Raw genomic sequence first — 24,865 nt, forward strand, 5'->3', positions numbered from 1 at the left:
TGTCATTGTGCATCAAGCGGAAAAAAAATAGTTGTAGCATGATGTGTTTGAGTTATTTAGCCTTACACGTTGCACTTGTGATGGGACTAACATTGTGCACATACAGCGCCCTCCATAATTATTGACACCCCTGGTTAAGATGTGTTCTGTAGCTTGTAATAAATTCAGTTTTTTTTCTAAATAATGTAGGACCACAATGAAAAAAGAGGAAAATCCAACCTTTAATCCAAGTGCATTTATTCAGTGGGGAAAAAATCACACATAAAAGAAATAATTCTTTTACATCAAATCATGTGTACCAGAATTATTAGCACCCTTGATGTTAAAACTTTGCACAACCCCCTTTTGCCAACAAAATCTTCCCGTATAATACATTTTTCTACAAATTTCAGTGTGAGAGTATGCTTCTGCAACAAAAATTGAATTTATTTTAAGGCTTTCAACACATCTTAACCAGGGATGCCAATAATTATGGAGGGCGCTGTATATTGTGCAGCCTTAATTCAAACTCTATAACCCAAAAATGCATTTTGGATGAATTCCATAAATAATTGCAGCTGTGATGAGGACACAGATGCTTCAGGGTAAGAACAGGTTAAAAACGTTCACCTTCATTTGAGCTTTACCCCTCAGGGCAATCAGTCTATTTCAAAAACTGGTTAAATGCATTACTGCTCCAAAAAAAGAAAAATAAAAGAACAATTCACATGTCTATACCCTATTTCATGATTTTTTTTCTTTCATTTTTTGGTGCATGAGAATATGGCTTCAATTTTGTAATTCACAACCCTGTTATTCACCTTCTCTCTGTCTTTTTGAATTGCAGTTCAGTCCTTCACCTTTACTCGAGCAGGTATGTCATTTACATTGTGCCGTTATTGATAAAAAAATATCATCTTAATTCAGCTGCCTCCATTCTTGACAGCAGTTTAATCCTTCCTCTCTCTTTCTACCCTTTTCCCCATAAGTTACATTCCAAAGAGACAGAGGCCTGATCAGAAATGGAAGGTGAGAATTTAACTTATAAAGCTGAGAGTTCAGTCAGTTTGGTGCCCCGTCTGCCGTCTCAATGACACGAGCCTTTTGTAGAACCTGTAATGAAGAGTTCTGGCGTGATGAATGGAATTTGCCTACATGTTCCAATATTCCCCTCTGCTTACTCATACAGTATCAGAGGATGATTTGTGCCCGTGTCTACCTCATGAAATCATTAATCACTCCTTTGAAGTCGGTGCTACCAATTAATGCAGGTGGGCAGCTGCTGCATTCACCAGCTCTCTCTCGGTTCATCTCAGTTGCTGGCAGAGGGAGAGGTCACGGGAGAAGGGGAGAGGTGATGAATGTGCTGTTTGGAACGCTTGGCATAGAGCACACAGTCATGGGTCATATGCGGGGTTGGAAGAACAAAGTGTTGGACCTCCAGACTCCGCTCAGTGGCCAAGAGAATTTTCTTGCCTGCTCAAAATGTCCAGAATGAAGCCTACCTTTGTACACACTGAATATCAAAGTGTTGCCTGAAACAACAGGAGAACGAGGTGAATTTGCTTTGCAGAAAGTGGATTTCCTTCTTTTTCTTATTCCTCCGTGTTCCCTTGTTCCTTTTTGTCACACCTAAGTGAGCAGATAAGCCCACAGCCAGAACAAATGTTGCAAGTAATAGACTAAAAATAAACAGTTTCTTGACAAACCGTTTTGCACAAGTGTGTTTCTGCGTACTGAATATGTCCACATGTGTTACTGTGTCTGGCATTGGCATGTTTTTTTCCCCAAGCAAATGTATGTAAATGTATGTATAAGCTTGTGTAGTTTAAAATGGAAATTATTGACGTAATTGTTTGAACACCTTTGAGCCATCACCAAGTCAGCTGTGAACAATTCCCTTGGCATTTGGCAAATCAGCCTCAGTGAAAAATTCACTGTGTAGCTGCACATTAAGTCAACATATGCGAACAGAATATGTTTACCTAATGCGCAGGCATGTGGATGTTTTGCCATTTTCACCGCAGCTGATATGAAGAGGTTGTAAATTGTCTTTTTTTTTTTTTCTCGCTCCCTGAATTGCTGCCCACAACTTTCCTACCTTGAAGTCAAAGCCTGTATTCATGACCGTTGTATTTCACAAAGACAAAATGACATGGTAGCTTTCCTAAACCACCTAATGGGCTTTTGCTGTCTCTGTTGCTATGGAGACGGTGCACCAGTGTAGCTGATCTGCCAGAGGCTGTCCATGATTCTCAATTTAAAATGTAAATTTCTGTTGTGCGAAGGCTCTAAAGTGGATTTAGTGTGTATTTAGGCCTGCCTTGTTTCTCCGAGGGGAGTTCGTGGTGGTAGAGTTAAGGGGAGGCAGAAGTCTGATTTATAGACTTGCCATTTTATGTCTCTCTGTTGTTTATTGTTGCCTGTGTGCTGGGCTGCTCCACAGGCGAGAATATGCTGAATGAGTTTTCACATCAATTTGTTGTTGATGCAGCAGGAAGAAAATGAGCAATACCGTTACAGGGTAGGCTGAATATTTAACAATGTCACCGGTTCTCTGTCTCCACCACCCCTCTGCCCCATTCTCATCTCTTTCAAACATCCTCTCACAGCCGTCCAGGGCTGTTAAAGGCAGGCGATCCAGGCCTCCCCTGGTTGGCTGACTCCTGGCCTTCCACAAGCCTCCCAGCTAATGGCGGTTTAGGGAGCCCGAAAGGCGGAAGCAACTTTGGCCGAGGAGGTAAGAAACATAAACAAGCTGTGGTGGTGAAGGGCACGGTTTCAGCAATGCCCAGTAGGACAGTTTTGACGTTCATCCTTTGGGAAGCACAGTGACAGGACATAACACATAGGCACACACACACACAAATTAAAAGAGCCTTTGAGGGCTATATTTTACTAATTTGATTTGACAAGCTTGATATTTGGCTTAAATTCTTAGTGTGTGGATATACTCTGCCTGTCATTCTTTGTCAAGCACTGCCATTGTGCGTTTTTTCGATGTTGTTTAAGATTACGAGTCCACGTGTATGGGTTTGCATATCCTCAAAGTCCAGTGGAACCCTGGCGAGCTGTAGGCTTTATGTGTAGACAGTAGAGCTGAAGGTTAGCGTTGTTTGAGTATCCTTCTTGTGAACACTCCACCCAGCTCCCACAGAGTGCTGCATGCTAATTACGGTTGTTGATAATCACTTTCATTTATATCAAGTCCATTTGAGACCTGTATTTAACTAACAGAGAGTGCCGGAGCAGCAGGGAGTGTTAATGACCTTAAAGATCGCTAACTTCATGTCAACTTATCTCTCTATGATGCCTTTTTCCATTTCCCTCCTCGCACTGTCTTCATCCCCCTTTTGTCTCAGATGTTTTACCGTCTGCAGCGGTGGAGAAAACGGGCACCATGCTGTCTGATGGTGCCATCTACAGCAGTATTGACTTCATGGGGAAGGCAGGCTACAGCAGCCCAGCGCGAGGCAGTCAGCCCACCCCCTATGCCACCACTCAGATACTGCAGTCCAACAGCTTCCACGAGCTGGCTGTGGATAGGCCAGATCCCCGCTGGAAGGCTTCTCTCCAAGCCCAGCAGGAAATAGCAAACCTGGGCTACTCGCTAACTGACAGACGCCCTGGCAGTGGTAAGAGCCATGATGAAAGAAGCTAGATCTCAATTTATTTTTTCTCCCTCTCTTGTGCTGTGCTGTTTTCACTCTTGTGAATCTGTCTTTGGTCTCCGTGGACTGTAGCGGTGTAGTAGAATCACAGGCCATAGTGTTTTTCTATTTTCTCTGTAAAATTAGTTGCATGCTAAACCAGGGAAAGAGCAAAATGGAAAGCAGGGAATTTATTTACATATTCGCTAAAAATTGACCCTTAGGATAATGTTCTTAATTACTCTTCTGTCTTCATCACAATTCTACCCTGGGAGCTTATCTAGCCCAGAAATGTCACACAATCATGATGCATTTCTGTGGGTTAATTTGATTAGTGATGGCAGAAAATCCCTCCACGTTCTGAGTTTGTTTATTTGGCTTATATACATTTAGTAAAGTCACGGAGGCATTTCTGTCTGTACTTTTGTAGTTTTGCACAATAGGCCGTGTGCTCAGCTAAATGTCAGGCTTAGCGGAGATAAAGTAGAGCAAGTGGGGAAGCTGTATGGAAGCAACTTAAAGTGGTTTGCCGCAGGTTTTGATGCCTCTTTAAGAAATGTCAACATTTAGAAAATGTTCTAATGTGCTGTCAGCACACAAAAAGGGAAATAATGAACATTGAGGGGAGGGAGACAGATTTAAAAAAAAACTTCAGATAGTAGAGAATGATAGAAGATGGCTTTCAAAGCAGTGCTGCATATGTGTGCGTGTGTGTGTGTGTGTGTGTGTGTGTGTGTGTGTGTGAATTCAATGTAGAATAATATTGGTGTGTAGGGATACAGGGATTTCTGGATTTCTGTGGTGAAGGCTTAACATCCTTCCCTCTCTACCTACCCCCCAGGTGCAAAGGTTGGGAAGAAAAAGAAGGTGAAGGGTGGAACAAAAACCTCTAAATCAAATGGGACATGTTGGGCTAACGTGCCCCTGCCTCCACCACCCATGCACCCTCTCCCTGGTACCGAGGTTGACCTTGACCGTTACCCCCAGGAAAACCACGGAGGAGGGTAAGATACATTCATATCTCATCAATCTCTGCCCTGGAACACACAAACACGGCAAACACACATCAGCAGAAGAACTGCACCCAAACACAGAGGTCATAATGCATGCACCTGTGCCCACTGTGTGGATATGTTTCTATCAGGGAGCTCAGACAAAGCCTCCACATGTAATTTGCCTTAATAATAACATTTAGAGCATTACATTTAGCTCAGACAAAAATGATTTGAATATATCAAAGACTAAAGATTATTTGGAAGATTTTTTTTAGATTTCTAATAAATTACTTCCATATTTCTTCTGTCTTGTCATAGATATGACAGCAACAGTTGGGCCCCGCCTTTATCTGTCCAGACCTACCACCATCAGAATTTGGACAATGAAGTAGAGGAGGACAGAGGTCCTACTCCACCTCTGAGAGGAAGATCCTCCTCGCCAGCAGCAGTTCCTTTCAGCCAGCCCTCATCTTCTGCTCTCAGCACTGCCCACCATGAAGAAATGCAATCAATTTTGCAGGCCCACTTGGATGAGCTGACCAGAGCGTACCAGTATGAGGTGGCGAAGCAAGCATGGTAAGAATGTCTTTACAGCTCTAGGCAACTACATTTGAAGACCGCCTTTGTATATATATATATATATATATATATATATATATATATATATATATATATATATATATATATATACACATATATGCATATATTTTCTAGCAAGAAAAAAGACCTGTGTGTGAAATCTTTTGAAAGCCTGTATGCAGGTGTTATAATTTCATTCAAATATGTTTGCTTTGCACAATTCGAGAGATATCTGTAATTTTATTCATTTTCTACTGTTGATAGTTTGAGTTTTGCATATCAATGGCCAATGTTTGAGCGTCTTTTAATGCTGGTATTTACATATGTCAGGCCAAACCTGCGGTCCATGTGCCTTGCGAGCGATAAAAACATCTCTCCATTGATTACACCTTTGATGGAGCATTGGAAAACTTGACAAGTCAGTGGCGACATGTGTTGGAGGGTAATGACTGGGTTTAGTCTTACATGCTGTCCTGACATCAGTAAATAGAGTTGGTAATTATGCATGCATCTCCTCTATGGTGGGATGTGAGCCATCATGGAGGACAGCTGTGCGGGAGATAACAGGCATGTTGGTGACAGCCCTGCCCATCCAGATATCCTTTATCCAGTCCAATTACAACTCCATTGTGTTAGCACAACACACACCAGCACTGAGAAAGTAATCAGTGAAATCACTGCAGGCATTCATAGTCTCTGTGCATTGCATCTCTACTCTTCTGAATATCCACTGATTTTACATTCTAATATTTGTTTTGCAGCATTTTCCCTGCCCATTATTCGACCTTCATTGCTTTTTTTGAACATTTAATTTGTTTATTAATACACAACATTTCCCACTCATTTAATTAGGCATATGAAGAGCAGCCCGAATGTGTCCAGCAGTCCAATGGACTTCATGTCCAGCACACTGGGCTCGGATTTGGGAGCCACTCTCCTCTCTGAGGAAGACGAGGAGGAGGAGGATGAAAGATACGCTGTGGTGTCGAAAAATCTGTGTGGCTTTGAATACACTCCTGGTCACAGCGTGGATAACCATGAGGGCTCAGGTATGTTTTTAAATTGATTGTAGTCATTGCTTTTAAATGAACAGGACATAAAAGCGTCTGCAAAATTAAATAGTAGGACATGCTCACAACTGTCCTGATGATCATGGCGTCATTTCTAAACACACATCAATAATAATTTAAAAAAACTGTCCATTAGTCATTTGCAAAATACTGAAAGCTATAATGGAGTATTATTTTATGTACATCACATATTTTTTTTCTCGATATTATTCTGTTTTTAACTTATATGAACGGTAAAGGAGCAGATTTAGACAGCTCAGATGGAATGTTTTTGTTCTTAGCTTAACTTGCAAATTAAGAAATGCAGTATAAACAGATTAAAGTGGTAAAATGTAACAAAAGCAAATGTGTTTTTAGCAGAAATTTTACATTTGATTTGCAAAATTCTGTGCACTGCCCATATAAAAGGGGAGATAGTTCTGCTACCTCCCCTTGTACATGTGGCTTAAGAGGCCACTGTTGATAGGAGCTGCATTCATATTGGACAATTTTGTAGTACACACTTACCACTCCATTGACAGAAGTGTATTCTTTATGTTGCAAAGCAAAAAGTAATTTCCTGGTGGGCAAAAGGTGATGGATGCATGTGTCTATGACTAACAATGGTGGCTTTTTTTTCTATCAGTTATAACCACTTTCTTTCACAAAATAAGCATTTCATTTAGCATGCAGAAGGTAGTAATGTAAAATAGAATAAAAGTAGAAAATAGCAGAAACGTGGCATTCAGTATTAAAAAAAAAAACATCATCTTTTTTAACTAATCCGAGGTTTAGCAGACTCGTCCAATATCAACATTATGTCTGCCAATGGGGTTTGGGCTCACTGGGGGAGAAAACACTGTGCAGTCTTTTGGCTGGCTCAACTATCACCTATGGACACACTACATAGAACAAAGACTAAGGCACACAATAGAGCATTTAATCACATGCGTGCAAGCTGCCCACAGCACACACTAGTCTAATTTTATGTAGGACACAACATAATATGTCAGGAACATGTTTATGAAGTCAGAAGGGACAGCGCTTGACATTCAAAAGTGATGCAGAAACTATAATTGGTCAACAGTTCCTAGGCTTATAATTATTCAGATATTCCAGACTGAATCACGGGCACCCTTTTATATCGGTAGGTAGATATTCAGACAGTCTGATAAAAGTTACTTGAAGTCCTTCTTGGATAGACATTGAAGCCATATCATATCATATTTTTACTGCTTTAGTAGTAACACATCTAACATTTAAGGTTTGATGCATTTATAAATAGGTTTCTGTCTGAAAGTGTTTCTTTAGAGAGAAACTTGATGGCTTCTCCCACTGGGACACAGCTGTACCATTTTTAGACTCTATTGTTTGATAGGTTAACACTGGCTTGTGCATTGAGAATATGATTTTTTTTTAACACTTTTAATAACCCATTGCAGGGCAAGCTACAGGTCAGAGCGACTAAAAATATTCACTAATATTAGCAATGCAAACATTTTATCAACTCATATTTAGCTGTCACATATTGTAAGTCGTTATTTCAGAAGTGCATTTTGGCACCCTTGAGAGAAGTTCTTCAGTCCAGTAATTTGAAACATGAAGGAAGTCTTTGTGGTGGCAGTATTTCCACAGAGGGTGCCATTTTGCAGATAGTTAATGTCGCTTTAAATGACACGTTTACGAATACATATTCCATCTAAGTTACTTATTTTGCTCTTGCGAATAAAAAGAAAACTACAAAACTTTTCTTTTCTGCTGTGATTTCTATTTAGACGCTAGTTCTGTTTTGTTCGCAGCACACACATCTGGCTGATTCTGTACATTTATGTCCCACTCATAAATGTGTGACCTGAGTCAAATGCTTATTTTGTGAATTCTTAGCCAAACCTTTGCCTTTAAATACGGTCTCTCTGCTTCACCTCATAGGTAAAGCCTCCCAGCAGTGTCACTCAGACGCCTACAGTGCAGCGGACCATGGTGCACAGGGCTCACATAGCCTTGGACACAAGAGGGCACCACTCACTGGCCACAAACCGCAGACAAACAAGGTTGGAACTCTTCCCAGACGAAGAGACACCAACACAGACGGTGAGTTCAGGCTTGACATTATTTATCAAAGAATCAGCCTGTAATAGTAAATTCCGTGTGTCATTATGTCTCATTTGCACCCTTTGCCAAATACCCTCATCATCCACCATCCACTCAGCAGTCCACGCACCAGCCATGAAGTCCCTGCATGGCATGGGCCCCCACATGCACAGCTCGTGGGCATCTGCGGCCTCGGACCCCTCTGAGGAGTGCATGGTGACCGTGTCGACGCTGGAGCGGCAGCATATGGCTTCCTGGAGTGGTACAGCATCATCCGGCAGGGCCACCCTGAGCAGGGGCTCCCACAAGAGACCTGGCACAGACCCCTCCCACAACGGACATCCTTCCACAAACGGCACAGAGAAAAGGGAACACTGTAAGAATTATTCCTCATGGGGAAGTATCAGTGCGCTAGGCATATGAATATACATATGGATGTTTCTAATAAAGCAAACAGGTTTTATGGAGAGCAAAAACATGGCAGTTTTTACTAAATAATTTATTTACCATTTAATTTACTCTCTGAATAAACCTGATATGTACATAGATTTTTCCAAATCCTTGCCTTTGAGCTCTGAGCAAACACAGATGACGGTATATTAATAGCCACATTATTTAAATTAATTCAGAAGCCTTGTATTGTAATGAACAGTTCTGAGAAATAGAAGAAGCTGATAGGGGGGAAATAAATTAAATTGTACCATTTAAAGCAGCAAAACTTTAAAAAAAAAAACGACAACACGGTGAGGCCAGAAGAAAAAAACCTCAGGAAATGTGTGATTATTGTAATTAAATGTAGGACTTGTGTAATTTCATTGCAAGTTCTGCTTTTGAACTCATTCAATTTAGGTTAAATTTATTAGTTTTATGCTTGAATCTTGGTAGATTTTCTTCAGTTATAATGACACAGACTTTATTCCATACTAAAATCTGGAAATAATTACAATATCTGCATCTACTTTTCACAGCTTTGATGTATAGAATATTAAATAAAATCTCGATACATCCCGAGAGGGTCAAAATAAAAATGCAGATATTGAAAGTGAAGTGTTCAGCATCCTGCTTTAACACTGTTTTTTTTTTTTTCCCGTGTCTTCCTGCTTGTCTTTCAGAGTCTATGTGAAGCGTCATCCCCTGCACTTGCTGCCTGCCTGTCCCAGGACACCTTGTTTATAAGCGCTATGAGATTTGTTTTTTTTCTCTGCGAGTGACACAGAATGATGTTGGGAAGACAGAGAGGAGACAGAATGAAAACCAAGAAACAAAATTGTGCGAGATGAAATGCAGAGCTGTAAATGTCATGTACAGACACAGACACCACTCTCACAGTGTTATTTTCATCCCCCTCTTCAAAAGAGTAAACAGTATGTTATATGTCCGCTTCTATTTTCTGTCACATGGTGTACAACCGTTCACACAGTGGAGATGAAGACGAAAACACACAAACAAAAATGACTAATTAAATTGAAAAAGGACTTGCATAATTTGTAAATATATTTTTTAATGTTTTTTTTTCCTCTTTTCTTTTGCTTTGCTATGCAAGCCAAACCCAATGTTGTCTCTTTTTGTGATTTATTACTGTGAATCATTTTTCATTAATGCTCAAACTGTTAGCTTATTTCGATGAAGCTACTGTATTGTTGTACTTTGCACAGAGCGTTTTTGGTGAAAATAAGCACAAACTCATTGTCAGCTGAGCTGAGGAGGAGAATCATAATGGCAAAGAGGGACGTCTATGTTAAACAGAACATAAACAGAAGATATATACTTGGCTGTGCTGTAATTGTTTTGAGAAATACTCATATATTGAGAGTTACAAGGCGAAAAAAAACACAGGTAAATACTTGGAACTAATATGCCAAAATCACTAACTCTGTTTCATACTTTTTGCTGGGAATCCTATTATGCATTATACTAACAATGGTTCTCAGCAGATGGTTACCAGAACATTTTTTATGGTAACAAAGCAACGCATCAGTTGTGATATCCAAAGCAAAGAAATAGGAAATAGGTACTTCTCTGCCATTCCCAAAAAAGAATATGTTAATAAATAATATATATTTGTTTCCTTTCCAGTTACATCCAGTGACATGATGATAGTGCAATATTCAAGACAGTAAAAGGAAGTCGGAAGATGAAAGGGACTTCAGTCACATGCATTACCTTGGTGCAGCAGAGAGAGATGCATTTAAATGTTCTAATGGTACCTGCAGACAAATAGGATGCGAGATGTATTGACAACTTTATGTGATGTTAAACATCAAAGAAATTATACTGATTTGTCTTTGTGCTCTGTACCACACTGCTGAATCATGGTTATGGATTTACACTATCATGTTACAAAGGTGTATAGACTTAAATGACTGCCAAAATTTAAAGATGCTTTTGCAGAGTTTTAAAGAAGCAGCCAATTAGCATTTTCTGCCAATGAGATTCAGAATGCGATGTCTTTACACTTGTTTGAATGGTTATGTTCTGATCGTTGTTCTGGTTCTGGCTCTCCCTTTGAAGAATCTTTACATGCCAGATTGGTTTGCCCTCAGGAATACACAGCCACATACAGTAGGGCCATTTTTTCAATCCTTTGATGCAAAATAAAATGTGTATGTGAAAATGAACCAGATCTCCTTTTACAGTGCCTGAAGCCTGAAACACTGTTTGTATTTACCCCCAAAAAAGGTGGAATTTGACAGAACCTTACCTCCATTTACAGCCAATTGCAAATGATTCTAGATATGAAATATACTCTGTACTCACAGCTAAAAGGAATAATGTAATATCATGTATATTTTTTGTTGCATACTTAGATAATCGACACATTGTCACCTTTGGCGAAATCTTGAAATCTCAGTGTTAGAAGTTTGTGCCACCAGAAGTATGTTTTGAAGAAAACATGAGCATCAATTTAAACATTTGGCTCACACCAGTGCAAAAAAATGAAGAACTATTCTGCTGGGTTGGCCTGACTATAGATTTAATCCTCTATTATTTTGACTAATGCCCCTACTTTAGTTGCATTTTATAGAAGTCTCCACACAGTCATATTGCAGAGGCCATGCTTTATATGTGATATTGCACACCTAAGCAGACACGCAGGAATAGTGCATCTGCGCCAGGAATCGACTGACTCGCTGTTTAAATATATGGGGATGTCTCAAAAAAAAAAAACTGCCCTAATTGTTGTTTAAACTTTGGCCGACATTTTGCAGAGTTTCAGATTTATTCCACCTCGTTTATCTCTGGGCCACATGACAGCTCCATGTTACCTGAAGATAACATTGTTATTGCTCGTACGGATCAGCACTGTCGAGGATAGCTGCGGGCGACGATGCAATATGTGTTACAGACAGAGTGGGACAGCCTGTCAATATTGGTATCTGGAAATGAATGGACAGGGATTAGGACAGTGTGCAGACACTGTGCAGACGGGGGACACAATGTGCAATCCACTGTTACAACTTTATATCCCATCTACTTCCAGAAGTGCCATGAGGACAGAAGATTTAGTACAGTGTAATCAATTCTATATCACTTTGAGTCAATTTGCCTAACACCCATTACAAACCCCAGCCCTTCCACCCCAACTAATTTCCCCAGCTTGTACTACATAAGAGTTTAATGGAAGAACAGAAACACATAGTCCAGCCCACAGAGCCCAATTACAGAGCCCTGCCTGCATTCATATAGCTGCAGTCCTGTCTTAGTAGGATTTAGCTTAATATACTGCTCTTGGAATGGTGTGCTGACTTTGTAGGTTGTTGTGGCTTTGGTTGAATGAAAAATCAGTTTACTGTAACACATTTATTGCTGAGGTACTTTTTCAGCCCTCGGGGGACCAATTTGGCCTCAAACTGCTTCACTTCTTCAGACATTGCAACAAACAACTGACAAAAACACTTGTAATGGAGGTCCGTTTTTTCCATGAAAAGCACTTGTAGTAATAATGACAATAAAGCAACAAAAGCAGCTTGAATTTTTTTTACAAGTAAATTATTCATACTGAGCATTACAAGCATAAATTTTTGATTGCGGGCATTAGTTGGATGGTGTAATAACGATGTGAAGGGCCAGGAGTGAACACATTATACAAGCTGTGTTTGCTTTTTAACTAGAAGGGCAATATTTTAGTGAATATTTGGGTTAAAATTAAAGGTGTTTATACGTTTAAGAGAACTACTGATGGTTTGGAGGTTTGGATTTGTTTGTGTCTATTTTATGTGTTTACTTTTTCAGGCTTTATGCAGGGGCAGATACAGATTAATTTTAGTGGGGGGGCACAGTGGGGTACAACAGATATTTTTTTGGGGGGGTGGACCAAAAAGTTGTAAGAAAAAAATGAAAGCTGCTACCAACCTCTCGCTTTTACAAAGTATTTTTCATGTTTTTTTCTTTGTTTTTTCTGGCTCTTTAACCCAATAGGAAAGCTGTACATGACCTTTTCATTTTGGACTGTTAACATTCAAAACCGGTAAGCTCAACGACAGAATCCTGAGGGCAATTAAGTGACAAATATTGTGCAAGAACAGCACTATATACAACCCTGTCAATTTCCTCTTCTTAGAATGTTTACTGACAATTATCACACCTAAAATAAGAAAGAATATTCTGTACTTTTAGCAACTAGTTCTCAGCTGTAAACCAGAAACATCATAGGGTTCTGGATGCTAATCAGTCTAAATCAAAATGAGTACTACCCAATACACAGTGAACAACAACAGTCTGTACCCCTGATCTGTGGTAAAATAATCTGAAATGTTCTGTGCAGAAATGTAAACTTTAAAATACAGTAAGTAGCACTCTGTACATTTAACAGTAAACCTGAGAACAATCATAAACAGTAGCAATATTCCATATTCTTAAGTCATTTAATAGTGCACAGCTCAGCAAACATCATAGTGTTCTGCATAGAAATCACAAAAAGCTGCTCTCAGTAATATTCCACAGTGAGCAGATGTTCTTGTGTTGCAGGTACATGGGCCAGACGTGGCCATCGAACAGGCCGGGGGGGTCTGGCACCGTGGACTTTTGCATTCTTTTGCATTCTTCATATGGGATGGAAATAAAGTAACGTTGGTTTAGCACATCCATCAAAGGCCTGTAGGTGTGAAGCAGGAAGCCCTCCACAATGAGGATGTGAGTCTCCTCCTCCTCCTTGTGGTTCTCTGTGTCCAGAGTTTTATTAACGCCATGAGACTTCTCAAACTTCACCGGGTTCTCCAGCCACGCGAAGATCGTACTCATCATGGCGTCCATGTCCAGAGCAGTGATGACATCGTACTGCTTAAAGCCATCTTCACCAACTTCAATCTGATCTTGGGGCTTGAAGAAGTCATCCTGATGGACCACACAGCAGTTGGGCAGGTTCTTGATCAGGCAGTTGGTGAGGGTGGTTTTCCCTCTATTGGTTGCGAAGCCAATGCCGATGATGTACTTCATGTTCTCGGACTGGTCAAAGCTCGGAAAAAGGGTCAAAAACGTCGACAAAAACCGGTCGGGAGTGCTCGGACGTGGAAGAAAGCTGAAAAAAGAGAAGGTTGCAGCAGGAAATGTCAACTACTCCAGTCCTCCATGGCACTTGAGTTTAGTGAGTAAGGTAAGAGCAGAAAGCGTGTTCTTCTACCGAGAGAGGACCTCTTTTGGTTGTTGCTGCTACACATACTGCCCTAGTTGAGGTTTTAGGTGGAATATTCCTTTTAACCAGCCCCTCAGGTCTCTTTGAGGATTTTGGATGGACTTCTCGGTTAAACCAACATTTTAGGTTAACATCCAGGGATTTTTGGTGGAATGTTCCTTTAAGGTAGATGTGTAAGGACCTTGTAGGTGGACTATTTCCTGAAACCAACCTTTTAGGTCAACATTCAAAGATTTAAGGTGGAATATTCCTTTAAACCAACCTAAATTCCATGTTTTGATCATTATCAAGTGAGAAACCTCAATCCAGACTCCTCATAATGATGTATGAGATTTATGCTGCTGTTATTTGTTTAGTCCAGACTAAATGACAGAAATCCACAACTGTAATTTTATTTCAGGATTTGGTTATTAAACATCAAAACAATCCATGCGACTCTTAAAAACTCAGCAGCTTTACAAACTCTAAGATTAAACTCTCCACAAGGATCCAAAATAAGCTGAACTTTTACATGAGAGCTGTAATTATTCTTCATCTACTTCCTGAAAAGTTTGGTCAATAAAAAAGAAAAAAATAATATTTTCAGCTGAATTAAAGACAGACTTTGTGATTTTTCTGCTCACGTGTTGTGTTGTTGTAAACTTACTCTTTCAAATAAGTAGCCGCCTAACCCCCCGGAAACCAGCGGTTGTCCTGTTTCTGTGTTGCTCCTCGGCGACCATAGACAGTCGGTCGTAATGTTTTTTTGAGCAACACACCATACTATGATGTTTTTACAGTGAAGGTTCTACTATGAAACCAGTTTGACATGTTCAGGTGTTCTTTGTGTGAAAACTCAAGAGATTTCAGGTATCAGAAGGTGGTTTTCAACTTTCTGCTTCAACTTTAAACTAAATTTACTTCACTAAGCCAGCCCTCTAGACTTCCAATAAGCTGTGTTCCCATTGGCTGTCCAGGTGGCTGCTTGGTGTTATCAGGAACACCTGAGCAGCTCAGTGTCTTCTTGCTTTATGTCTGCAGTCAAACATTTCCTCTGCTTCTCTTCACTGAACTGGGTTTGGCTCCATTGCTTTAGTTTGTTCTTTAGGTGTTGTCTTGCAGCTTCCAGCAGTAAAATCGTCTTTAATGTGTTTCCTGGTGTGTTAGGACTTTGTACTGGATAGTTGTCTTGGTAAATGTGGTTCTTTAGCCACAGTTAGCACATGGTGCTAACATATGCAGTGATTAGTGGATTTGGTGCAGCTGAGTTGTCTTTATCTTGGCTGTAGTGAGTCTTTAGAGGTTTTTGGTCAGACACATTCTGTATTCTTGTTTGTGAACCATCGTTGGTTGTCCAGAAGGTAAGAGTTCCTGTCCTGGTTCTCTGTTTAAAGAGGTTCACTGGTAGGCTGCAGGAGACTTTAGCGTTTGGATTGTGCTAGTTTGGTTTTTGTACGGTTTCATTTGGACAACTATCTTGAGGCCCCTCCATGTGATTTAGTGAGGTTTTCTGTAACAGTTCTACAAAGCAACCTGCAGCAGAAGAGACTTTGAGAGTTTTTAGGAAGTTCTGGAGACCAGACTTTAGAGCAGCAGAAACATTTGTCAGCAGTTTGAGCAGGAGAAGCTGAGCTTCAGAGTACAAATGAGAAGGAAACCTTCTTGACCTGTGGTGAGGTCCTGTACCAAGAGTTTGAGCAGGTTGTAAAGAGTCTGTAGTTCTTTGGTCTGAAAGCACCAGCAGAGTCAACTCCTTAGAGGAGAAAACAGGAGATATTGTTGGTTCTTCTGTCGCTCTGCAGTTTCCTTAGACTGAATATCAAGTTTCTATTTTAAATGACTTGCAGTGTGAGCCCAAGAAAACGTCAATGAACTCCCTCCATCCCCTGGGCACAACACATTTTATTACCATGATAAATCTTTTTTTAAATATGTTTTTGAGTTTTAGTCATAGTTGTAGCATAGTTTTTTTTCTCTTTGCTTGTGTAGTTTTGTCATCTGTGTGAAAGGTTCTAAACAAATAAAGTTGAATTGATAAACTGAATAATTGACTAACTCATGATTGTGACAACAGGAGTATTTTTATTGTGATTTAAGGGTTTGCTTCATTTTAAGGTCGGGGTTAAAATTTTGACAGAAAAAAGATTAAAGAAATAAAATACATTAAAAATAGCAATTAAATCAAAGCAAAAAACATTTAATACAATACAACTTTTAAAAAGAAAATTAAACATTAAATATAATTCACTTATAATAAAGCGACAAAATATTTAAATAGCTAACTAAACAGAAGATATGAACCATGTAATTATGAAATTAAACATTTTTTTCAACCAAAATATTAAACATTAAAGACTGAATATTTTTGATAAACATTTAAAAATACATTTAAACAAGAACAATAATAAATATTTAAAAAACATGAAATGTTTAATTATATTATTAAACCTTTAAAAAGACAAAACATTTAATTAAAAAATTAAATGTTTAATTAGAAAATTAAATCTTAAAGACAATAAAACTTTAGAATTAAACAGAAAATACAATGAAGCATTTCAAAAGAAAATTAAACATTAAAAGGTGGTAAATTAAAAAGAAAAACCTTAAAGATTTAATCTAAAAATTAAACATTGGGAAAGAAAAGGACATTTTTCAAACAAGCAGATAAAACATTGAAAAAAACAACAATTAAACATTAAAAAGACAAAACATTTCAAAATCAAATCAGACATTAGAAAAGAATAAAAGGTGAGAAAAGAGCAAAACTAAACATTTAAGGAGAATCAAACTAAAGACAAAACATTTGAAAAGACAACTAGTTAGACTTTAGAAGATCAAATTAAACAGAAGAGCCAATAAAACGATCAAAAAGAGCAAAAACAGATAAAGGTCTTAAAGCGTTTTCTAGTCTGAAATGAAAACATCAAATTGTTTCTTCAAACATTTCCTCTTTCTATGTTCTTGGTTTGATTGGGGCAGATTTACTAAGAACTCATTTCAGAAAACTGCTTTCCAGATAAAGTCTACTAGTAGTTGAAGGCATCGATCAAACTAATGTTACCTTCTGATCTCCACAAACTTTACTGTTCAGTGAAGAGAATCAAAGTTTGTTCAGGATTTCTAAAGAACCCACAGGTGAAGGTCTGAGAAGAACTCAGATCTATGTTCTAAACGTGAAATCAAGACTCATGGTCACAAGTTTTAAGGTTTCTGTTAATCGGAAAGTTCAAACAATACAGAACTACTCAGGAAATTAGAAAATTTCAGTCCTTAGACTGTCGAAAGGTTCAAACTAACAGTGAACTACTCAGGAACTTAGAAGATTTCAGTCCTTGGACTGTCTGAAAGTTAAATCTAACAGAGAACTACTGTGGGACTTAGAAAATTTCAGCCCTCAGACTGTGTAAAAGCTCCAGGTCCTGAGGACTCGGGAGGTGTCGAGGCTTTGGAAAGTCTTGGAACTGAAGGTTCAACCCTCAAGCACAAAGGCTGAAGTCCAACCTCCTGAGAAAAACGGTCGAGTTGAGACGTGTTTAAAAAAAAAAAAAAAAAACTCGAAAATGGCCAAAAATCGATGATAAATGCGCAAAAAAAAGAGGAATTAGTATCTGAGCAAGTAGCTCAGGGGGATAAGAAGAGAGACTATGAAGTGGAAGGTAGTAGGATTGAGTCCCACCACTGGCATTTTTCTTTCTTTGTCTGTCTAAGCTTTTCAGAAAATTTAAGAAGGGCCTGGTCTTGAACTGGCAACCTGCAGCTCCATAGACAAACCCTTAACTCACTGAGCTACAGATCAGACAAAAAGAAATAAACTCGTCGTCCCTTTGACATCGTAGTTTCTGTTCCTAATAAAGTGACCACATGGGCGGAGTAAGGGTGGAGTCAAGGTGGAGTCAGGGCAGAGGATAGGCGGGGAAGTGGGTGGCGGCCTCAACCCTCTACTCCCCCACCTCCCCCCACTGCCCCCCTTCACTCCCCCACCGCCCACCACACCTTCCCCTGCCCGACGAGTTTTTCGAAAATCCGAGTCTCGACGGGTTTATTGAGTTTCTGGAGTTTCCACGAGGTCGGAGGCAGAACAAGTTGTCATTAAGAGGTGTTCAAGTCAGCGAGGATGGAGTGACTTTTTACAGCAACTAGAAGGAAGACGACTAGAAGAGCAGGTCTTCAACCAGCATCCCTAAAATCCATGGAGTCGGCTCCAGAGAAATGAAGGTCAACTTTTATCAGCCTCCATCCAGATGTTTAAATTTAAACTTTGAGATTTTTAGCCCCACAAACTTTTAGTATCAGACTTTATCATTTATTAGGACTTTAATGGAATCCATCAGTAGATTTAGTTTTTGTTGAGAAACATTCTTGCTGTCGTGGGACTGCAGTATTTAAAACTGTTCCTTCTATTTGACCTCATGTTTATTAGTTTTAGTGGAGAAAGTTATTTCAATTGTCGATTAGTCTCTTAAAAACCAAATAATAAATTGCATTATTCAAGAGGTCATATTTTAACCCTTTACGCTTCAGTGCGTCGTAGGTGTACCGCCGCCGGTACACCTACTAATTTGCATAGGAATTTCAAGAATGTCCGACGGCTGCAAACACGATTATACAAACACTATACGCCGATGGAAAGCTTAGATTCTCATGAATCCGCCGGTATGAACCACTTTCAGATGCGATTACTACAGCGGGTGAGAAAAACACATTTGTCCGACAAAAACGAATATTCATCCATCCGTTCTCTATACACGGCTTCAACGCACAGCGCGACTCACATTTCCGGGTTCATTACTACACACAAAAAAAAAGATTCCACAAAAAACGGCCATAATCCAACCTTTTACATCCAGATGACACAAGCCAGTAAACTGTTTTGTCCAAAACATGTCCTGAAGTCGTATAAAATACCCGAATCGGTCATTTTCAAGGAAATGCACCTCGTGATGCCCGTCCAATATTCCCCGTATTTTTCGTAATTTTTTTTATTTAAAAATAGAATATTAGCGATTTTTTGTACTGAAAACGGCTGGAATTGACTGAAGCTTAAAGGGTTAAATATGACAAAAAAAAAGCGTCTTGAGACAATTTGACCTGTAATTGGCGTTATAGAAATAAAATTGAACTTAAATTTTATGTATCCTGTAATGGAGTAATTCAGCTAAATATGTTGGAAAACACATTTTCTTTGTCCATTAATCTGTTGATTGTTTTCTCCAGTAATTCATTTCTTGTTTTCATTCATCAGATGTCAAACCCAAATATATTCAGTTTACTGTCATAAAAACCAAAACGATTTACATTCATGATGCAGGAATCAGGCAGCTTTTCACTTTTAATCTTAGGGGCCGTTTACACGAGGACGCTTGCAGGTAAAAACGTCAAAATATTTCAACAAAACGCCCTATCGTTTATACGAGGACGGCATTTTGGGGGCTTGAAAACGCCAAAATTTGAAACCGGCCTCCAGAGTGGAAAAGTTGAAAACGCTCCGCCGTTACGTTTCCGTCTAAACGGCAAAACGCAAAAGTTTGCCGAGATCTGACCACGTCGCGTACGCGATTACGTCACATACGTGCGCCGGTGCTTTGGTTTGCCGGCCGGTACAAGGAAGTAAACAAAGATGTGTGATTATTTCCATCCTTTGTACCTTCAAGCAACTCTGGCAGCTCTATGTACACTACAGGAGTCGTACCAACAAACGTACAGAATCTGTACAGATTCCATTCATGAACATTTACCGCGGCGGAGATCCGAAAAGGGAGATAGTACGCATGCGCGTAGACATGGCGGAGTTTTATCACAGCGCCACCCAGCTGCCTGGCATGCATATCCAATCGAATTCCATACACTACAGAGTCACCGTATATACGCAGATTTCCTTCAAAACCGCTCGTCTAAACGTGAAATTACAAGACGCCACTTTTGCATTTTCTGTTAGGATGGTCCTCGTGTAAACGGCCCCTTAGTTTAGTCAGAAAGATAGCTGACAATGTGTGAACTGTTGCAGCTTGTGAGCCGTGAAAGGTTTTAATCTTTGGGGCCGAGTGTCAAAAAACATTTAGAAACCAACATCAACAAAGATTTGAACATCATTAAAGGGAAATACAACTTTTGCATGACAATGTCTAATAAAAGGACATTTATTTCCAACGTAAATGTGTGATATTCATCTTCTGGAGCTTCTCTTCACATTGTCTTCTACCTGGACTGGTTTGGTCAGGAGCATGTGCAACAAACATGTGAAAAACTGCACTTTAACATCAATGAATGACACTTAAGTTCAATCTCTACATAAATGAGACTGAGTGTGGATGTGCTGCTCTGTCACCAACTCCTAAGTTTAGGGAAAGTTCAAACAAAAGAGGACAGTTCAGATAAGACTTGAGAATGAGCTGATTTTGAACAAACATCTCAGACTTTCTGAGCTTCAGCACCTCCAGCAAGATATTTCAAAAACAAGCAACTCAAGAGATCCAGAAGTTGGAGAGAGTTAGCTTTAGCTGAGCCAAAGAACATGTGGGACGCTAACCTAGCAGCAAACATTTCAGACTTTTCTCTGTGAGTTCTGAGAAATAATTTCCTATTTAATGACAGAGTTACACATCTGAACTCAGTCTCATTAAAACAGACTCTAATTCAGTGTCATCCATCCATATTAAAGGGCAGTTACCCAAAATGTTTGCTGCATGAGCTCCAACAAAACCTGTCCAGGTAGAAGGCCACTTTGACAAACAGGAAGTGGAAGATTCCAAGCAGATTTATAGAAGGGAGAACTGGACTGTACTAAGTGTGGTTGAGTATAGAGGGGTGTTTTGTGGGTTTTTAAGGCTGATTATTAGTGAGACATTTTGAAGAGATATTCATTTGCAGTAAATGAAAGTATTTAAAATCTTGGAGTTAAACTTAGAAGAACACAAACTCTAACAGAAAACTTTGTTGATATGTTTTTGTTTTGTTTACAGATGTTAAGTTAAAGGAGTTCTATTCGTGACGTATAACCAATCAAATCACTCCAGAAGACAGAGCGACCACAGCTAGATAAAGGTTCAGAGCCAAAGTAGCGCCATTTTTAAATTTATTTATTACCATAAATCAGTAAAAAATAAAATACTGATAATCACTAAATCAGTCAGCCCACAATTATTACAATTCTACAATGTATGTCTCTTTCCTTTGACTTATTTGTACAGTATATGATGTATATGGTGGTGTTTTTTAACCAAAGGCTATACTAAACTGTTCAGAAAGGAAAACAGAGAACCCATTGGTAGTTTTAGTTTAGGGTGCTACTGCAGTGTGTTTTCGGGCTTTAAGAGGTGAACAGGAAGAGTTTTTCTTTCGTATTGATTATCTTTTATTTTGTTCCTGGTTGGAATGCCCATCAATGTCAACGTGAAGTTCACTTGTAGTTCTGTTTATTTATTTTTATTTTACTAACATACATTTGCTTTTAACCCTCTCACATGTTGTGTTGTTTTAAACTTACTCTTTCAAATAAATACTCGTCTAACCCTCTGGAAACCAGCGTGTGAACTGTTTTTGTGTTGCTCCTCACCTACTTCTGACAGCCAGGACAAAACAACATTTTGTGGACCAAAGGCTAAATTCTGACATTTTTAGAATGACATGCTATACTATAAGGCTTTTTTAATTGACATATCAAATAAATATTGATTGATATTATGACTTTTTTGTCTTAGTTGTTTTTGTTGTTTTTAGCAACATATAAGAATTTGAACAGTTTTAAAAATTACTATACTTTTACTTGTGTAATGAACTATTATTCTATGGTGTTTTTTTAGACCACATATTAAACTCTGATGTTTTCTTGAGTAACACACTATTTTGACAATATACTGCACTTTGACATTTTTGAACCACATATCATACATGACAATTTTAGGCAACATCCTATCATTTTTGCGCTTTTTGAACCACATAATAATCTTTTTTTTGTTGTTGTTGACATGCTATACTATGAACTACAGGCCATACTATGTTGTTCTTGAAAAGTAAACTATACTTTGACATTTTCTGAACTACATCCTATACTATGACGTTATACACAGAGTGCTTTGGTTACATGTTGATTTAGAATCTAGATTTTTTTCTGTTTTGTTTTTTGATGGGATTACCACAGACCTGACTGTAAACACCATTGACACCCACCTGAGGGAGACGCTGCCTAAGATCTCAAGGCTGCTTGGTCATGGTCTTTCTGGTCCTGCTAGAGAACATCTTCATCAACTACGTCTTCTTTCGAAGAGGCCCTCAGATGCTGCAATCTCTGACCTGAAGGAGGAACTGCTACTTTCACTCTGTAATGAGACGAAGGTTATTTTAAAGACCCAATTCCTGGCGGCTTTGAGTGAAAATTTAACATCCATCAGAACAGAACTGCAGACAGTTAAATCTGAGCTGTCGGTCAGTATTTCAAACATCAAGTCAGACCCGGGTGCCCTAAAGCACGCTGTGGGTGAAACGGAAACTTCACTCTCCACATCACTGATGACATCGTCACACTTTAAAGCAGAGCACCTGTCTGCTGAACTTTTAAAAGTGGACTATAAAGGTGAAGAATGTGAGCAGTGGAACAGATGTGATCAGAAAGAAGTCATTTTCTTTTTTCTTTTCTTTCTGGTTGACTTGATGCTGTCAGATGCAGATGTTGGAGCTGATTCTGATCTTTCAGAATAAAAAGCTGCTTTTCCTTCATAGACTTTTCAGGAAATTATTCTCTCAGGTTTTCTCTGCTATTTATTTTTATTATCTGTGATTATTTCATTATTGTAAAAAGAAGTTGGAGGCATAAAGACTCATTTAGTTATTTTATTCCTGAAATCTTTGACGTAGCAGAACTAAACTTCCATTTTCCTTCTTGTACTTCTGATACTAGAATTAATGTTTCTTTAACACGGATCATCTGGTTTGAATCAGGAGCAACATCACAACAACAAATGAGACAATTTTCAACAAATTAATGAAACTGATGTCATTTAAAACTATCAGAGTCAGTTTTAGTGTCAAATTAAAGCTGATTACTGACAACTACAACATTAACGTTACTGTTTTAATCACATTTAAGTTTCCTGAACATTACATTAACATCAACCAGCCACAGTTTTATGAACTTAATGAACCACATTACAGGAACACAACACACTTCAGCTGCTGACAGGAAACAACACAAACATCGTTAGCTTGATGCTACATTTAGCTGCTAATCAGGACTGGTCAGCTAGCTTGGTTAGCATCACTAATTCACATTAAAGCTAATATTCACTGGATGCTAACTCTCTTCTCTGGTCAACACACACACAAATAAACTCCACCAAATCCTGGGGTTCACTGCTCGCATTATATCTGACTCTAAAGTTGAACATAAAGTTCATTAAAACCAGCACCGATCAGTAAATTATCATTTATTACTGACCAGCTGTCGGAGTCCTGCAGTGTTTGTTGGTCCAATCAGGCAAAGGACTGAATTACTGAGCTGAAAACTGATTAAAACAAAACAACAGACAGCAAAACTGTCTGTGGAAAATGTGCTGCTGCTGCATCGATAAATACCGACAAACTAAAACAAACTTGGTGGAAACCTACACCTCCAAGTGCATTGATGATGTGACAGCCACCAAGACCATTACTGTTCGGGCTAATCAGAAGCCGTGGCTGACAGGGGAGGTTTACAGGCTCCTGAAGGTACGAAACAATGGCTTCCGAGCTGGAGACGAGGCGGGCCTGAGGAAAGCTCGGGCCACCCTGTCTCGTGGCATCAGAGAGGCCAGCGAGCAGTACTCCAGGAGAGTAGCTCATCGCTTTAGTGACAGCAAAGACACTCGGAGCCTGTGGCGGGGGAAACAGTCCATAACGGACTACAGACCTCCACAGCAGACCCCTGACTGCACCATCTCTCTGCTGAATGAGATGAATAACTTCTTTGGCAAACAACAGCACCTCTGCACAGAAGACTACACCTCCTGCCAGTGACCAGGTGCTGTCACTGTCCCTGGAGAGTGTGCGGAGAGCCCTTAGCAGGATCAACACAGGCAAAGCTCCGGGTCCTGACAAAATTCCTGGCCGTGTATTGAGAGACTATGCTGGAGAACTCACAGATGTCTTCACTGACATTTTCAACATTTCCCTGAGGCAGGCTGTTGTCCCCACGTGCCTCAAAGCAGCCACCATCATCCCGGTACCGAAGAAGTCATCTCCCTCCTCCTTCAACGACTACCGCCCGGTTGCACTCACCCCCATCCTGATGAAGTGCTTTGAACAGTGAGTCATGCACCACATCAAATCCCTCCTTCCACCCACCCTGGACCCCTACCAGTTTTCATATCGGACCAACCTCTCACCCGATGATACAATCTCCACTGCACTCCACTCAGCCTTCACACGCCTGGAAAGCAAGGACTCTTATGTTAGGATGCTGTTCATAGACTTTAGTTCAGCATTTAACACCATCATCCCCCAGCAGCTCATCACAAACTGGACCAGCTTGGGCTCAACACCTCACTGTGCAACTGGCTACTGGACTTCCTGACAGGGAGACCACAGGCAGTACAGGTCGGCAGCAAAACATCAAGCACCATCATCCTGAACACGGGGGCCCCCCAGGGATGTGTGCTGAGCCTCCTACTCTTCACCCTGCTGACCCATGACTGCACATCAGCGCACAGCTCCAATCTTTTCATAGTTTGCGGATGACACAACTGTGGTGGGTCTCATCAGTAACAGGGATGAGACACAATACTAGCCTAGCCGCGCTAGACAACCCACAGCAACAAATTTAATTCTCTGCCAGGGAGGGTCTAGTTACCCTCCATAAGGCTCGAGGCTGGATTCTCCTAAAACTGGCCGGACCAATCACCATGAAGTGTAGAGTCAGAAGGCGGGCGTAACGAAGTGACG

The 24,865-nt window shown here is 39.7% G+C and overlaps 1 protein-coding gene across 1 annotated transcript in view; it reads left to right on the forward strand.

The window, feature by feature from the left end:
• The window catches only part of LOC110967111 (roundabout homolog 2-like), an 85,263-nt gene extending 74,302 nt beyond the window's left edge, over positions 1–10,961 (forward strand). Inside the window, 10 exon segments of the mRNA XM_022216623.2 lie at positions 827–853; positions 969–1,008; positions 2,592–2,719; positions 3,342–3,614; positions 4,471–4,633; positions 4,943–5,200; positions 6,056–6,252; positions 8,182–8,343; positions 8,465–8,719; positions 9,456–10,961. Of these exon segments, the coding sequence (XP_022072315.2) occupies positions 827–853; positions 969–1,008; positions 2,592–2,719; positions 3,342–3,614; positions 4,471–4,633; positions 4,943–5,200; positions 6,056–6,252; positions 8,182–8,343; positions 8,465–8,719; positions 9,456–9,457 (1,505 nt within the window). The 3' untranslated portion in view covers positions 9,458–10,961.
• The last annotated feature ends 13,904 nt before the right edge of the window (positions 10,962–24,865 follow it).

This window comes from Acanthochromis polyacanthus, chromosome 17 (assembly GCF_021347895.1).
Source record: "Acanthochromis polyacanthus isolate Apoly-LR-REF ecotype Palm Island chromosome 17, KAUST_Apoly_ChrSc, whole genome shotgun sequence".
In the NCBI taxonomy this organism is placed as follows: domain Eukaryota; kingdom Metazoa; phylum Chordata; class Actinopteri; family Pomacentridae; genus Acanthochromis; species Acanthochromis polyacanthus.